This window comes from Poeciliopsis prolifica, unplaced genomic scaffold, assembly GCF_027474105.1.
Source record: "Poeciliopsis prolifica strain line A6 unplaced genomic scaffold, Auburn_PproV2 SCAFFOLD046, whole genome shotgun sequence".
Taxonomy (NCBI): Eukaryota; Metazoa; Chordata; class Actinopteri; order Cyprinodontiformes; family Poeciliidae; genus Poeciliopsis; species Poeciliopsis prolifica.
In genome coordinates, this window is record NW_026562421.1 from 2,523,625 (window position 1) to 2,541,568 (window position 17,944).

Below are 17,944 nucleotides of genomic sequence, written 5' to 3' on the forward strand. Positions count from 1 at the left end.
CCTCAGAATCCTCAGAAACCTCAGAATCCTCAGAATCCTCAGAAACCTCAGAATCCTCAGAAACCTCAAAAACCTCAGAAACCTCAGAATCCTCAGAAACCTCAGAAACCTCAGAATACTCAGAAACCTCAGAAACCTCAGAATCCTCAGAAACCTCAGAATCCTCAGAAACCTCAGAAACCTCAGAATCCTCAGAATCCTCAGAAACCTCAGAAACCTCAGAATCCTCAGAAACCTCAGAATCCTCAGAATCCTCAGAAACCTCAGAAACCTCAGAATCCTCAGAAACCTCAGAATCCTCAGAATCCTCAGAAACCTCAGAATCCTCAGAAACCTCAGAATCCTCAGAATCCTCAGAAACCTCAGAATCCTCAGAAACCTCAGAATCCTCAGAATCCTCAGAAACCTCAGAATCCTCAGAAACCTCAGAAACCTCAGAATCCTCAGAAACCTCAGAATCCTCAGAATCCTCAGAAACCTCAGAATCCTCAGAAACCTCAGAAACCTCAGAATCCTCAGAATCCTCAGAAACCTCAGAAACCTCAGAAACCTCAGAATCCTCAGAATCCTCAGAAACCTCAGAATCCTCAGAAACCTCAGAATCCTCAGAAACCTCAGAATCCTCAGAAACCTCAGAGGAATAGTTTCTGAAAACTCACCTTCATTCACAACCAGTTCAAAATTCTCACATTTGGTTAAGAGGCAAAGAGACATTTTGTTTTTTTCTTCAGCAGCTGTAAAATAATCAGACTTCAAAAAGTAGAAGAGAAGCAAAATCCAAATAATATGATATGAGTTGGCACATGTTTTGCTCTAGTCCTCCTTTGTGTATTTCAACAGTACAGTTTGTCTAATAGCGCCCCCTGGTGATCAGAAACTAAAACACAGGTCACCGAGTGTGTTTAGGGAGGTGTTGCACCAGTTCATTCTAAATAAGATCTAGTTCCAAGTGAATTTAATGAACATTAAAATTAAATTATTCATGTTCATAAGTTAGCACATAACAAATTCAAAAAATGAAATTCACAGATCCAGCATGAACTGTAGTTCATTGACCTTTGATGACGTCTAGAAACATTTTTCTTAATATCTTCAGAGTGATAGCTGCACAAACAAAAAATTTAGCTGCACAAACCAGCACAAACATTGTCGAGTTAATTAGCACCCATTTTGATACTCAGTTTGCAGGACAGTAATGATTTAATCTAATGAAATGTCACAAAAAAATAGGGTAGACAGCAACAACTTAATTTGAAAAAATTTATTTTTTGAGCAGAATTTTTTGTCATAAATAAAAATCTCTTGAAACATTTAATCACAGTATGTTTATTAATAATTCATCTTGTTGCTTCATAATATTTATAGATCCTCCATGGAGAAATCCACATGGATGAATTAAAAAAATCATTTTTAAAAGTTTCAAACATAAAGTAAACTTTGCACAGAAATTAATGAGATTACTTAAAAACAAGATCTCAAAAACATGGACGGAAAAAATGATGCATCAAATAAACCTGAAGTTAATAACAAGATGAATTTTCAGAAGTAGCTGCAGGTTAAATGAGGATGAACAGTGATTAACTTCTTGTTAAATCTAAATAAAATCTTCTACAAACCTGGAATAAATTATGCAAAAGATGTTAATTTAAGATAAACTTTAAAATAAACATTCACATTTATTTTTATGTTTTTACTTACATAAAATCAAATGTTTTCTTGTTTTTGATTTTTTTTTTTTCTTTTAGTGGCTGAATGTTAACGCTAAAAAAATAAAACTGGATTTCTAAACAGAATTAAGAGTCACGTAGTTCAAACAAATAAAATGATATATTTTTAAGTACTGTCACAGTTGATGAAAAGTAATAGTGGAATAAAGAGGAGCTGAATCTTCTTCACTGCGGCCGCCATGTTCAGCGAGGTTCAGCGTAGATGACGCCGTCTCCACTGTAACCACAGGGGGCGCTACTGAGCAAGAAGGTGGTCCGTTTGGAAAAATGCACCTGGGAGTAATTAGGGCTGTCATTTTCTACCTGGAGGATAGAGGAACAGAAATTACACCTTAAAGATTCGTATTTGTTTATTTATAATTATATTGTAATATGATTATTTGTGAAATTATTTTAATTAGTCACAGTTTTTATTGCCTCTGCTCATTGACTTTCCTTATATTTTCTGCCACTCTGAGAACATTTCCAAATATTTAATCAGAAAATCATAAATTACATTCATCTGACAAAAAGCATTAAAGGGCGCCACCTGCTGTTCCAAAACCACAACTACAAGTAGATCCAACAATCATAAAGAGATGAAATCCTAAAACTGACAATGTGATGCACAGAAGACGGTGAATGATGAATTTAATGATATAAATGCACAGAAATTATAAATAAATGTTTCTTTTTCGTGCTGGCTTTATGAAAAAAAGATTTTTTAAATGAAATCTGAATAAATGTTTGACTTTAAATATTTGCATTTATAATTATATTTTCATGGAAAAAAAATTACTTTCACAAATGTAACAGAGTGAAATACTTGAATTTCAGAGTTTCCTTACTGTGTTTTGGGTTTCAGTTTCCCTCTTTACTCTGTTGGGCTGCAGGAAAAAAATGTTTACTTTCAGATTATTTCACAAACAGTGAAAAAAGCCCAAACAGATTCTTTACTCAGACTCACCTTTATGACAGTAGCATACTCTGCTCCTACTGACGGCTCTGCAGAACCTACTGCACACAAAACAAGAATCTGATACTGAGACATTGAGGATAGAGGAGCGCTGCCATTTTTATTGCTGCGTTTTGTCATTTATTGTTATTTTATGTCAAACTGATGCAGAGATTCACTTTTCCCAGAGCTACACTTGATAGCTACATTCACATCTAGTCTAGTTTAATGATTTTGGCCAAATCTTCTATGTGTATAAGTCTTTTTTTTATTTTGAATGAGCTTCTGCTATTCTCCAAAAAGTAAGAAGTCCAAACTACAAATAGCAATCAGAGAAACATCAGGATTGATTTCCCCTCCAGCCAGGACTTTTACAAGTCTAAAGTTAGTAAAAGAGAAGCTGCAGACCCCACACATCCTGGACACGGCTTCATTTTGTAAAAATACGAAACACTTAACAGTCTGTATGCATATTGCACTAATCCAACCTCAACTTCCTCTCCTGTAAACCATCTTATATCTACATATTTACAAAAGACATGTGTTTTTATTTCCTTTTTTTATGATTATATTTAAATATGGAACCGGGCGGCGTTCACCAAATCTTTTCTGTCTTTAACAGGTTTATTTTTAAAACAGCAATAGGAAAATCTGATAGCCATCCATCATTTTTAAATGTCAAAATATCACTGTATGTTGTTTTTATACCTTCTTACTGTTGTATTTTTATGATGGGAAGCACTTTCAGCTGCCTTGTTGCTGAAATATGCTGTACAAATTAACTTGATTGATTTTGACAGATTACACACCCGACCTTGTTGCAGATGTGCCGACATTTTCAACTTTAAGCACAGAAAACATTGTGGATGTATCTAAAGTCAATTCATGTTTACCATCATCTTTGTGTGATCAGGTAACTGTTGGCGACTTCTGATCACTTTGATAAATATTTCCTGATTTCAAAACTTGTCACTCACCTTTATGCTGTTGGGATTTTCTGTATTTGAAGAAAACCAGAAGAGCTGCAGCCAAAACGATGATGGTGACGGTTAGAACCACATTGACGGAAAGCAGAACCCCTGCAGGGACATTTACAGTTTGACAGTCTCAACGTCTCTGCAAAGCTGCAGACATGAGCAGCTTGTTTTCATACCTGAAGGTGGCGCTGATGTGTTGGAGTGGTTGGTGGTTTGAGAGGAGAAAGGAAGCAAAGAAGAAGAGAAGCTCAAAGTCTCTGTTGATGTTGGGGAAGCTAATTGGAGATAAATAATTATAGTTTTGTTTTATTAATAAGCAAAACATTGATATTTTTGTTACTGTTGCTGCACAATGGAAAAAATATACAGTTTCTCTATTTTCATATTAATTTTATCGTCGCAAACATGACAGCAAACATAACATTTCTACACTATGTAAAATGTCAAAAGGTCAACAAAACACACAGTCGACCAATTACATTTTCAGCAGTGCAACCAAATAAATCCTAAATATGAACTAATGCACTCAAATGTTTGGAGAATCAGAATGTCAGATTTTGATGAAAGACGCTTCCTCTCCCTGCAGTGCAAGAATAATCCAGTAGATGACAGAATACAAGTCTTAACTTGTATGCAATAGGATTTTGGGTAAGTATTTATCATGGTATAAAAAATAAAGACACAGCAACTTATGTGTCATTAATGATATTTCCTCCTTAACTTAGTCATGAACATTTTTTAAAATATTTTTTGGTAATTTTTTTATTGTATTTGTAAATAACTTGAAGTGTCTGAACACTCACTGTGTGCATTGATTTTAATCATTTAAATTGTACAAACACTGAGTTAGTGTTTTCTAAATATCCCACCTTATGGATTTTTCTTACCAGTATTTTTTGTAGGTTTGTTAACATACTGTAGTAGTTTTGTAATTTTTGTCCTTGATTTCTGCACAATAACTTAACTAAGGCACATTTGTTTACCATCTAAATTTTGGTGCATCTTTAGTTTTTTCTTAATATTTGGTGCAAATTGCAGTGAAAAAACTCACCAGATATGACAATTATCTTAAAATCATTGTGTTGAGTCCAGATTCTGCCCAAAGTGCATCTGTACCATCCAGAGTCAGACGTTTTCAGCTCCGTAATGCTCACAGAAACAACAGAAGATGCAAAACCTGTTTTGTTAAACTCGATGATGTATCGGCCGCTCTGGGCTCTGTCATCAGTCGTCTCAACAAGAATGTTTTCTCTGCTGCAGTCTGTCTTACAGAAGTACATTGTTGTCCCAGTGAAGATAAATGAGCTTGAAACTGTGATGTTTTTTCCTTCCATCTCTGTGTAGGTTCTTTCTTGAACAAAACCAAGTTCTCCATTATGCAGTTTTGCTGCAAAGACAAACAGCAAAGCGTCATTGAAAGTATTTTACAATCCAGACTGAAGGTGTGCAGATTCACTTCTCTTCACTGCTAAAAACATGACTGGATTTACTTGAGGAAAACTTTTCATTCACGAAGAGACGAATGCAAACCGGTTAAACTAACCTGCACCAACGGAGCAGGAAAAATAAATGAAAACATCAAGAAGTGAAACAATTTACTTGGTTCCAATAAAAGCATGAAAATAGTTTAGATGCATTCAAAGTATATTTTTATTAAAAAGCCTTTTCATTCTGAGCAAACCTTTTGTCTTTGACTGCTTATGTGTGATGTTTGCTTAAAAAGAAGAAATTTTCTATGTGTGATGCTCTTTACAAATATCAAAATAAAAATGTTTCTTCATCATCTCAACGTTCAAATAACCATAAATTTACAAATCTGCAGGTTAACTAATGTAACCAATGTTTTTTTTTCTAACAGGTCAGAATATTAAAAAGTGGGCTGCAAATTCAAAAAATTTTATTTCCAACTTTACACCAATTTTAGGGCGAAAACCGAAACGAAAACCGAAACATGTCAGACACACAACAGGCTGATAAAGAATTTAGATGATCCAGATGCAGAATCAGGAAAATTTATGTAAATAATCAACAGGAGATTAAATAAAAAAAACTCACTGAGGAAGAAGAGGCAGATCAACGTGACCTTCATCGTGAGCTGCTGTTGTTTCTTCACTTCTCTTCCTCCTTCACTTCTGATCTCCTTCCTCTAAACTCAGAGTTTACTTTCCTCTCGTTTTTATTCACCAGAGTTCAAATCCAACCACAGGAACTGTTCAGTTTGTGTTTCTCATTAACAGAAACAACAAAATAAATCACTGAATTATTTATTTCATCAGACCTGAAAATCAATGATATCTAAAAAAATCAGTTATTTGAACAAACATCAGAAACTTTAACTAGACCAGCAAATCAAACTCTGGGTCTCCAAATCTCTGGCATAAATATGACAAAGATTAAATGATTAAAAACAGGTAAAGAATTGGTTTATAACACCTGTGACCACTTGTGATTTACCAACTAGATGGAGTCAGTTTAGTTTTATTTTTCATCATTTTTTTTAAATAATTGTGTTGTAGTTTTCTTTGTTGTAGTTTGTCTTGATTGTATTTGTTGACAAAAGTTATGTATTTAACTCATTTTAATGTTGGTTGTATAACTTTAGTTTGTTTTTAGCTACAAATTACTAATTATTCAGTGACAACAGATGAAAAATGACCTTTTGGAAAATTCTGGTACTTTTAAAAAACTTTACTGTGCCTTGTTCTTATATTTCATTTAATCAATTAAATAATATTTAGAGCTCTTCAAAAAATAAGAGTCCATAACGAAATCCTCTGATTTCACTTTTCATAAGTATTATGAATAAAATGAACATCACTGTCAACATGCAAGCAAAGATTTTGTATTTATTTGCAGAAAATGTGAAAAATGGTCAAAATAACAAAAATGATGCAAAGAAAACAAGTTCACATTAATTTAGAAAAAACAATACTAATGTTTTCACTCAGAAATCAACATTCGGTGGAATAATCAGGAGGTTTTCAATAGGATATTAATTTTTCCACAGCTGAATATGTGAGTCGAATTTTTTTAATGCTGCTCATTTAGTGCATGACTCCACATTTTACTGTACAAACAGAATAAATAGTTTATTCTAAGCACAATAGTCTCTCCTCTCTATTTTTATGCCCAGAAGTGAAAACTGTTACAGCAACTGAAACCATTTTCACTCATTTCGTTCTGCACTTTTAAATGAGACTTAAAATGTTTCCACAAGTTGTTTTACAGTAGCTGTGGAATCAAATTTACACATTCTCCACATGCCTGCAGGTTTCTCTGGTTTTCCTCCCACAGTTCAAGAACATGACTGATAGGATTATTAGTCTTGCTAAATTGCTCTTCACCAATCCTGCAGCAAAACCCCAACAAGTCAAGTTGCATCAGTTCCGTGAATAAATGTCTGCCACATATGGAAGAAACGACACGTAAAAGAAACTGTTCAAGTTTAGCAGGAGGAAGTTTGTTTTTACCAGAAAGTAAAGGTGTAGAAGAGAAGTGAGCAGTTTGGGTTTAGTTTGTTTAGTTTCATGTTAACTTTGAACTGTTGCTCTGTGTTAACAGACAAACCAGCACACAGCCACAACCTGAGCTGGTTAAAACCACAGTGTTAGATTTAATGTACAGCTAGCGAATAAGACTTTGAAAAGCAGACTGATGCAAAATCAAGTAATCATAATAACACATTTAAAATAGAAATATGTAAAGTATGTTTACAGATATGAGCAACGTGGCAAAAACACAAAATATCACAAAGTATTTTGGTTTAGTTTCAAATATCTTAGTACACTTGAAATAAGACAAAACTAACTTACACGTAACATTTCAATAAGATATAAGCGCTTGTTTTAATTCAATAAATACTTAATCTTGATGAGGAATGAGGCTTTTATTTTGAAATAAAATACAGTAGAAAAAAGTCAAAACTATTTTATATCATATTGTTGACTAGATGTTGGAGGAATTTGAGTATTTGTTAAGGGAATTCTTTTTTATTATTATTTATTGTGAATAAGATTTAAATTATTAAAATGACTGTTTCTGTTCTAACCCAAAAAAACAATGTGGTCAAATTTTTAACCTCTAAAATTATTCAAAAGTATTTGTGCAGGAAAAATTGTTGCTTGAAGAGTTTCAAGTGCAGCAACAAAAGCATAAGAGACGATTTAAAATTAGTCCAAATGTTGCTTTGTTTGTTTTTATCATCTTTGAGTAGCAACTAAAATTGCAAATAGAAAATCCTGTCGCACATTAAACATCATCTGGATGAGTCAGAGAAGGAAAAAAAGAAGAAGAAGTGACGGAGAAGTTTGCATTAACCTCATCTGGACACCCAGCGTCTGCATGAATGTGACAGAGAAAGACAGGAAGGGAGGAGAACAAAAACACAAACCCATCAGTCACAGTTTTTAGGATTAAATGCATAATGGAGACACAACAAACTCTGCTCTTCTGCTTCCTAACAGGTGGGAAACAATTTAATTATTGTTTACATGTTTATGTGTCTGCAGCACATGACAAATTCACAACCATGTAAATTATTTCTGCGCTTCAGTCATTTGAATTTGTCTGTATTTTGTCTGTAGGTAGAATAAATAAATAAATGGTTTTGGGCTGCATTTTTAAGAAATAAGTAAACAAATGTCTGACTGAACTGACACTTTGAGATTTTAACAACCAAGAAAATTAAGAGATTCTTCTAAACATTAGAGTTTATTAAGGCTAAATGTAACTGGTTAAAATAAAACAGTTCTCAATATACAAATAATTCACTTTATAAACAACGTTCAGAGTTTATTTCTTATCATTCAGGTTTTGGTCTTTTTCAATATTGTTGGTCTGTTGTGGATTATTTAGCTCTCTTTTATCAAGAAATGTTTGGATTGTTTAGAGATTCTTCTTCTCTCTTCTTTTTTTTAACAATTTTTTAAATATATAGAATTTAAATATACATGATTCAATGTTTTTAAATGCTTTCTGTTGCCTGTATTTGGGTTTTAAAACATAGTTTCATGTCTAAGTCTCACAGTCAAACTCAAAGTTCCTACAAAACGTTATTGATGAAATCGTAAATTTTTTCCTCCAGCTTTTTCTTTTCCTCCTCATGTTTTCTTCCTGCTTCCTCCTTGATACTACATACTAAACGCCCCTACTTATTATTTAACAAGCATGTTTTACAGCTTCTATTTATTTGTATTTTTAATCCAGGCCAATTCTAAAACGGAAAAAATTTAGATTACAAGAATAAAGTTGGAATAATATGAGAAAATATTCAGGAAAATGAAGTTGTAGCTTTATCTGAACTCCAACACAAAAACAGACAAAATAATTAAATGAGGAATCTTCTACTTTGGTGTCAGTTTTACTGCTAATAAAATCCTCTATTTTTTTAACACATTATCATCAAATTATACTAATAAGAAGTCTTTGAAAAGTCTGTTTCATAGAGAGAAACATGTGGACTGAGTTAAAAGTCATCTTTTTGTCTCATCAGTTTAAGATGTTCCTCTGTAAAATAATATCATGACTATTTCTTGAATTATTCTGACTGTATTTGCATCATTCCAACATTATTCTCGTAATTTAATTTTTTACCTTACTATAGTACGTATCAAAATCTGAGGTTTTATTTTTAAGCTATATTGCCTGGCACTACTTCCACTCAAAGTTTCAAACTCGGTGGCTTTCCTGAAAATATTACCTAATAAGGTCAAAGCCAAACTTTGCGGTTTTTTCCACATGAATTCAAAACGAGGCCTTCAGATCTCATAACATCCATTAATCAGTTATCTACTCAGAGAGATGCATAAAACACCGACTCTTTTGAATCTTTGTTTTCCAGGAGCATCTTTCCTCAGTGACACAGCAGCAGGATTTACCATTTACACAGCAACCGAAGGACAAAACGTCTCCTTTGAGTTTCCCTTCACTCTGGTTGGAGGCGGCAGGAGATATTTATGCAGAGAGGAATGTAAACACGACAACGTCATCATCGAGACAAAACCTCACATAACTCCATCGTTAGTGGAAAAACGTCATGGCAGCAATGAGTCGCTTCAGCTTTTACACAATCTGAGCCAAAGACAGAGCAGCTTGCTGACTCAGCTTGCTGACTCAGCAGCTGCTCCCAAAGTGACCAACATGTATTTGATGACATTGTGTGACAATTTCATCATCTTTGCATTACGTCACAAACCCTCCCACATCCAAACTCTTTGCTAGAAGCTGCAACCAAAAGCTGCATTTTTATTACAAATGTGTGCATATCTATGTTGATATTCTGCTAAAAAAAATATCAACATAGATATGTTGATATTTCGATCATTCGATGATAATTTTCCATTCGATGATAAATTAAATTAAAATCACATCATAGAAAACTTTTGGATCTTCAATTCGAAAGAACAACCAATTTAATCTCTGATTGGTCAAAACATTTACAATATGTTTGCACAGATGATGTATTAAGCATGACTGATTTATGAAAAATTAAGCAAAATGGACTTTGGGAACTAATTTCTGTGTTGTTTCTAGGGAACACAGTTACTGATGGGAACTTAATACGAACAACAGAGAACCCGTTTGAGAATCTGGACTCTTCAGAACTCACTTCACAAAATCCAGTGAGCAGCAGTCTCCAGTTTCAGAGAGTTTCCAGCACGACTTTGACAGATTTACACAGTGAGTTCCTCAGTCTGTCTGAATCAAATGCATCGTTGTTCTGTTCATTCTCAATCTGTGCCGAAATCCAGATTAAAGTTTTATTCTGTGAAATTTAAAACTGAAAGATCGTAAATTACCACTGAATTGGATCCATTTGCTTTTTCCATTAAGGGTATTTGAAATGGAATAGAAAAGAAGAAAATGTATCACTCATGAAAAGGAAATCTACAAAGTACAGAAATAAGGAAACAAAATGCAGATGCAGGATTATCATCTTATTCAGGAATAAATTTATATAAACACAACAGAATAAGCAAAACACTGAAAAAAGGTAACATGAAGGTTGCAGACTCTGGTTAAGTTTAACTTTTACCAGAATTAGTCAAAAACAGGGTTTCTGACTTGTTGCAGAAACTTCTGCTGTATTTTTAGGCTTAAAGTGACAGTAAAAAAACAAAAGATACTAAATCAATCTTCAGTGTTGCATTAGACAATATTTGCTTTCTTTTATTTCAGGTGACATATGAAAACTGGGCACCAGGATTCAGATCTGAAGACTCCCATTACCAAAACCTCGATCCAGCCACTATGGATCAGGAACCAACTTAATTAACTTTCATTTAGGACGCCCAGTTTTTACAACATTCTCCTTATCTGTGTTTTAAAGCAGCAGTAATTTATAAAAATAAACATTTGTGAGCTTTACATCATGTTGTAATGTTTTTCTCTCATCAAAATCAGACCTGCATCGTTGCCTTCATTCTTTCATGGCTCTTTGTGAAATTCTTTAATCTCCATTGAGCCTGAATGTAGGCGGAGTTTCAGAAAGAGCAGGAGTTTCTTAAAGAGACAGAGACCCAATTTCAAGGCATTATATTAAAAAGTCCCATTTCCTTTCATATTTTAAATATTTTTTATAAAAACTGAAGGTAACATAGTTACATTGAAAAACAATTAGACCCAACAACTTAAAAAATGACTGAATTTTATTACAAGTAATCAAATTAAGTTTATTTATGTTAAACAATGTTGCAAATACACTTTAAAGTTGGAGCTGAATTCTCTTTTTTCCAGTGTATTTGTGCTATAAAATGCCACAACATGTTTGGAAAATATATAATACCGCCCATTAAAGTTAATTTTTTAACATGTAATTTATAAGAAAAATTGATTTTTCCTGCTAACTTCTTTATGACATATATTTCATGCAATATTTCCCACATTTGTTGTCTCTTCTTTCAACAGATGTTGTTAACTACAACTAACTACAAATAACATAGACAAATGTTTTAAATTAAATCCTAATAAAATCAATTTAAGTTTGTGTTCTAACTTGCTGTAATAATCGCAAGGTTTAGGGGAACTAAAACATTATGACCTCCAGTGACACAATGGAGCTGAACTCGGTCAAGAACTGAGAACACCTTGTGGTTTTAATGCAAAAACATTCAAAATTAAAGCTTTTTGAGGCTTTCAGTAAAATCCTCACCATCCATTAGTATCAGCATGAATCATGACATCATCAGCAGAAAAGTGAAGATGTTTATGAATCAGTTTTTATCATCTTATCAGATATTCTTTACTCAAACTTCTCCAGAGGCAGAAAGTGAATTAGTTGAGCTTTAAATCCACTTTCAGATCTCCAGGTGGAGAAACTGATCCTCAGATTAGGGATGTGGTGAAAACAGGCACTGAATACAACAAGCAGAAAAAACCCAGAAATGTTTTTAAACAAGACGAGAGTCTCTGATTGTCACTGTGTGGAAACAAAACCCTGCAGCTGTATCTGGAAGCACCTTCATCAGAAAACCAGGTGAGTATAAAACAGATTAAACCACCACACTGCAAAAACTCACCAACTATCTTTAGAACAGTTTCTGGTGTAAATATCTTGGTACACTTAAAGTAAAAAAAATTAACTTACAATTAACTTCAGCAAAATATCAGAGCTTGTTTTAAGTCAATAATTCTTTAATAATTATAAAAGAGTTTTAATTCAACTGGTAAATTATTTAAATTTTAACATTTTTCTTTATTAGTGCAATAATCTGCCAATCTAAGGAATTATTGAATGAAAACAAGCTCCTTTATCTTGGTGAAAAGCTACTTATAAGTTAGTTTTGTCTTATTTTAGATGTCAAAAGGTATTTTCACTGGAAACAAGACAAAATACTTTGTTAGATTTTGCAGTGAAGGAAGAAAAGAGACATTCGACGGCATAGCTGCTCCTTCCTGATTGGTCAGAAATTTATGAATTGGATGCCACTAAATGGTTGAAATCCTTCTGCAGACTAAAGACATTTTGAAGAAAAATGCGACAAGCTTTCATCTTCTGCCTCCTCTCAGGTAAGGAAAGATGCCTAAAACATTTAGGATTTTGCATCTCTATAATTCCAAATTTACTTGGTTTTATATAACAGGAAAGTGGTAAAAACAGAAACAAATGCATTTGGAAGCATTTGTTTCACTGCAAAAATGCAAAATGTTACCAATTATATTTGGTTCACTTTCTTATGAAACTTGGAAAAAGGCAAAACTAACTTACAAATAGCTTTTCAGCAAGATATAGGGGCTTGTTTAAGTAAATAATTTAGCAATGTTGATTAAAATTAGAGGCAGATTATTAAACTTATAAAATGGGTCAAATGTCTTGTTGTAAGTGAAATAATCTGCTAGCAGAACTAATACTTTTTCTAATAGATACCAAGGAATTATTGACTTACAACAAGCTTTTAACCTTCAGTAAAGTTACTTGTAAGTTAGTTTTTTTAAGGTATTTATAGTTGAAACTATTCACATCTTGGTAAGGTTTTGTGTTTTTTGCAGTGTGCAGAGCAGATATGCAGCTTGTTCTGACATTAAATGTTGACTGATGTTTTTCTGCAGTTCTCTGCGGTGCGAAAACCCTGATCCAAACAGAAGGAGGAAGCATAGCAGTGAAATGCTCTTTTACTCTTTCTGGAAAAGGGAAGTACGTCTGCAGGGATCCGTGTAAAAACGGAGACGTTCTCATTGAAACCGAAGCCAAGGAGGCCCAGAAAGGACGGTACAGCATCAGATACAGAGAAGGAACCTTTCCAGCTTCTTCTACGGTTCTGTATGTGAACATCTCACAGCTGACCCAGTCCGACTCCGGGCGCTACTGGTGCGGATTGAAAAGGCGCTTAATGATTGATTCACGCCAGGAGTTTAACGTAAATGTCACAAATGGTGAGTTTTATTTTTATTCAGGATTATTAACACCTCATTAGTTGAGGTGAGAAAAAAATGAATGGCATAAAAATATATTCCAGTTGTACCATCATAAACATGAAGTTTATTTATCAGTAAAGAAACTTTAACTGGAATAAGAAAGTCTGGTTTACAACAGAAATTAAATCAAATGTCACAATGTTGATGTTGAATGAATATCATTTAGTAAAACGCTGCCACAATAAATTGATTTTAGAGGTTTTGTTTCTGTCCTGTGTTTATGAGGCACACTGTAGCTCCACCAGCTCTTAAAATGAATTTCTGTTAAAAAATTCAGGAAATCTGAGTAAGTTTTAAAAAGTCAAAAAATGTTGACTTTTTCAAACCCAGAAATTTCCTTTCTTTCCCCCTAGAATATTTCTGAGAATCTCAAATTTTCCATACCTGTTTGTACGGCAGTGTATTGTTTTTTCTCCAGTAGTATTTTATTTAAAATAACTGAACAAAGTTCTCTTTGCACATTAATGGAAAATGACAAAAACATCTGAGCGGTTTGCTCAATATTCAGGGTTTTAAAGTTTATGATTTAATGATTATCTTTCACCTGATGTTAGCTTTATTTGTTTCTTTTCTAAAGTTTTAAAGATCACCCATCACTAAGTTTCTCATTTATGCCTCAGTAGCTATATTTGCCATAACTGAATATTTTTGTCACAGATACATTTTTCTTCTCTGCTTTCACTCACAGATATGAAGGAACTGGAACAGGCGACAGGCGTTTCTAAAGGTCATGACCTGCAGAACTGAAGCTCTGTGTATGGCAGAAGCTTCAGCATTTAATACTTAAAGGGGACCTATTATGTAAAATTCACATTTTTCACATTTTGTTTTTCCATTTCGGCTTCCACTGTTTCTAAAATCAGTCCAAGCACTTTAAAAAACACACCAAGATGTTTCTTGGTGGTAATTTAATGTTTTTTGTGTCTGAAAAATGAGACATTTCAAAATCCTCCAGAATGTGACATCACAAATCACCTTAGCTCACCCCATTACTTAGCAACCCTAGCCAAGCTAGCCCGTTACCTAGCAACACAAACAGAGCTCCAGCACGTTTGGTCAGCTGGTTTCACCGCTGTATGCACTGTACAATGGCTGATGTAAAAGACACGTGTTTTGGTGCTGACTTGCCATCCAGATACTACCTGTTGTATTTGCATTGATTGTGCTGGAGGCTCCACTTCTGTTTTTCAAAGATATCGATTTTCACGTGCTGGGGTAAATGTTCAGTTGGGGCCTGCAGCAGTTTATTTGGATTTAAAGTGACAGGATGCCCCAAAAACAGCTCAAAACAAGCAGAACTGAGCTGACTGAAATTTCATTTTCAAAGAATCATGTTATGCGAAAAAAAAAAAAAAAAAAAAAAACATCCTGACCTGTAAATTTCACATCACATTAGACACTGCAATTCCTCTCTGCCAGATAATTTCATTGCAACAATTATGACTTTTGACCTATCTGGTGTTAAACCGGCTGATCTTCCTTCCCTCTCATTCAGACTACGTTCTGCCTCTGGCCTTATGTGTCGCCACATTATTTGCTGCGGCTGTGCTGCTCCTCTACAAATGGAAGGCAAGAAGGGAATCTGATGGTAAGCTGACAATAAAATACATTTCAGGACTTATTTAACAGAAAACACTGGGACAAAAAATAAGATCATGACATCTGAAGCTGTGTTGCGTAGACTCGACCAGCAGGAGGCAGTCAAGCAGCAGCAGCAACAACAGGAGACAGAGAAGCACCCAGGTGGATCAACATCCTGGTTTTTGTTTAAACTGAAGATTCATTTTCATTTCATAACCTTGATTTTAATTTGATCCCTTTTCTTTCACAGTTTTCTGCCTCGAAGTTTACGAACCGGACGCCTCCAACCGACACGCAACAACAGCTTTACTATAACCTCTGAGGCTAACGGCGTTCCAGGAATTAAAATAGATGTTTTCATTAATAGACTGAAGTTCTGCTCACCAAAACAGCAGAAAAGCATCATGTGTGAGGAGACTACAAACAGGTTCAGCTCTACATCCATTTGTGTCGCTAAACTGAAGCAAAGCGAAACAACTTTCTCAAAAAAAGTTTCCAAACTTGATTTATAAGCGCCTGATCCTGTGCTTACAAATCAAGTTTTGTAGTTTAAATAAAGATTTGTTCATCTTCAAAAATAATTCAAATTAATGTTTGGGCATTTGCAGAAGGTATTTGTGTCTGTAAAAAAGATTTTCAATTGGGATTCAATTTCGCATCATTTGTAAAACCTCAGATACAGATAAAAAAAGAATCGAACTGAAAACTGCTGTGTATGTAAAGCACTTTACAAAAACATTATGTCAATTCAATCAGGCATGCATTGCAATGGATAATTATTCAACATTGAGTATTAATTATTTAAATTAGTTTAAAATAAGCTTAAATTTAAGGAATCTGATTGTTTAGAGTTCACTCCTCCTGGATGCAGTGGGCTGCATGTGGCGACTGTGGAGAGGAACAACTCCCCTTATAAACAGGCCAAAGCACCAGACTGAAGACTTTGTGATCTGATTTTTGGCACAAAGACAGAAGAGAAAATCGATAAATCATGCAGATGGAAATTATTGAGCTCATTTTGATTTATTATGCAACTAATTGATTTATTGCTAACAGCAAAAGGTATCATTTGTGTGTTTGTGCATTAATGAATGTAGAAATATTATTGTACATGTATGTGCTTCACAATATTAGAGTATCATAGGGATCATTTATTTTTTGTTACACAAGAGAATTATTATTTTTTCTTGTCTTAAACTAAAGTCTTTCTTTGAAAGTGATGGAAAATAGAATATTTTATACTTCATCTGCATTATGATTTTGTGTTTGTAAATGTAATCTGTATTTTATTTTTAATATAAATTAACCTGAGGAAGAACACCTGTTGCATCGAGCTGCTGCTGCTGTTGTGGATCACAGTAAACAAACATAAACCTGAGGTTCATACTTTCACTTTCCCACATTTCCCAGAATCTTCTGCATGAACTCATCTGGCCTTGTTGATAAGTTCATGCTGTTGTGATGAAATGTTACGTTTTTTTCTTTCACATCTTATTTGGCTTCTTTCTGGGTTTACACATTAAAAATTGTGAAGCTAATGTAAAACAATGATGTAAATATGAGGATCATTGGATAAAATCAAATTTTATATGCAGCAACAACAATGAAATGTGTCAATAAAGAAAATAAAAATGATTTAAAATAAAATAAACTAGTCCTAAAGAAGAAACAATTTATTTTTTATTTATATACAAATGTTAGTTTAATTTATTTGCATATGATTGATTTTGTATGCTGGACTTGATATGTGGATTGTATCATAGAGTTTTCTCTTTCTGGATCCTCATTGGTCCAATTCTAGTGTTATTATTTTTGCATAATGTTTGTTTTGATTCTAAAGGAAAACATAGTTAATGTAGTTTTGAGACGGTGATCTTGAGGAGAACAGTAAGATGAAAACCAATCCTGTAATTCCTGTAAATTAATAATCTTGCAGGCACGTTGTGTGTGTTTTTTTTTCTCTGCAGAGGTGTTTAAACTGTCTTGGACTGTTGGGTTCTTAATCTGGGATTAGCACAGATCCAGAGGTAATAAGGAGGAACTCGGTTTGTCCGGAGCGATCTGGTTGAGCTTCTTTATTATTTTTAATACTGCCCTGTCAAGTTTATTATGTCGTTTTTACGTCAAGCATGAATTTAACTTTTCTTATCTTTACTCACAAGAACATTTACGCCTATCACAGTCTTCCCAGACTTACTTTCAGATTCATTTTTATTCACTTCTGAAATTTTTGACAACTTTATATAAATGTGTACAAAGAAGATCCTCTTTCATATTTGTGCAGCCTCTGAGTGCAGCAGAAAGTCCAGGCAACACCGTTGAAGTAAGTGGCTAAACTGTGCTGTTACTTAACAATAGAGGTTTGAATTTTATTAGAAGTTATTGTTTATTTACTTTTGTTTGAATTTCATCAAGCAAATTTGTTGACATTATCATAACTTCTACTGTAGGAAATTTAAATTTCTGAGCAATTAATGTAAAAATGTTATGCATGTTATGCATTCTGCTTCTTTCTTTCAAAAGGAATCACTTTATCCTGAAGATGGCAGGTAGGAAAGTCCCTGTTTACATTATATTCCTTTAATCCTGGGCTTCCAGTGCTACCTCCCCTATATGCACTACTTTTGCTCTATATCCTCTCTTTTGTTGAGCATCTCTTTGCATATCTTCCAATTTTTAAATCATGGATCTGATCAACTGGTCTCAGTACAATTGATCAAATTTTCTCAACTGGAATACGGGGCGAAGGAGAGCCCTCTTGCCCTGATGGGACATTTGCAGCTGGATATATGATGGAGTCCTGAAGGATCATG

At 33.9% G+C, this 17,944-nt stretch overlaps 1 protein-coding gene across 1 annotated transcript; it reads left to right on the forward strand.

Annotated features, from left to right (window-relative positions):
* The first annotated feature begins 8,061 nt into the window (after window positions 1-8,061).
* LOC129377000 (uncharacterized) lies at window positions 8,062-16,766 on the forward strand. The gene is made up of 8 exons (XM_055056726.1): window positions 8,062-8,101; window positions 9,478-9,606; window positions 10,170-10,316; window positions 13,185-13,508; window positions 14,239-14,277; window positions 15,046-15,138; window positions 15,232-15,293; window positions 15,382-16,766. The coding sequence occupies exons 1-8, from the start codon at window positions 8,062-8,064 to the stop codon at window positions 15,451-15,453; spliced, it is 906 nt and encodes a 301-aa protein (XP_054912701.1). The 3' UTR covers window positions 15,454-16,766.
* Window positions 16,767-17,944: the final 1,178 nt, after the last annotated feature.

Bases quoted from the DNA above. Each gene is read 5' to 3' on its own strand.
- LOC129377000 (XM_055056726.1), top strand. From the start codon at position 8,062: ATGGAGACACAACAAACTCTGCTCTTCTGCTTCCTAACAG. The intron at 9,607-10,169 runs GTAAACACGACA...TGTTGTTTCTAG, and splicing joins ATATTTATGCAGAGAGGAAT to GGAACACAGTTACTGATGGG. The intron at 10,317-13,184 runs GTGAGTTCCTCA...GTTTTTCTGCAG, and splicing joins GACTTTGACAGATTTACACA to TTCTCTGCGGTGCGAAAACC.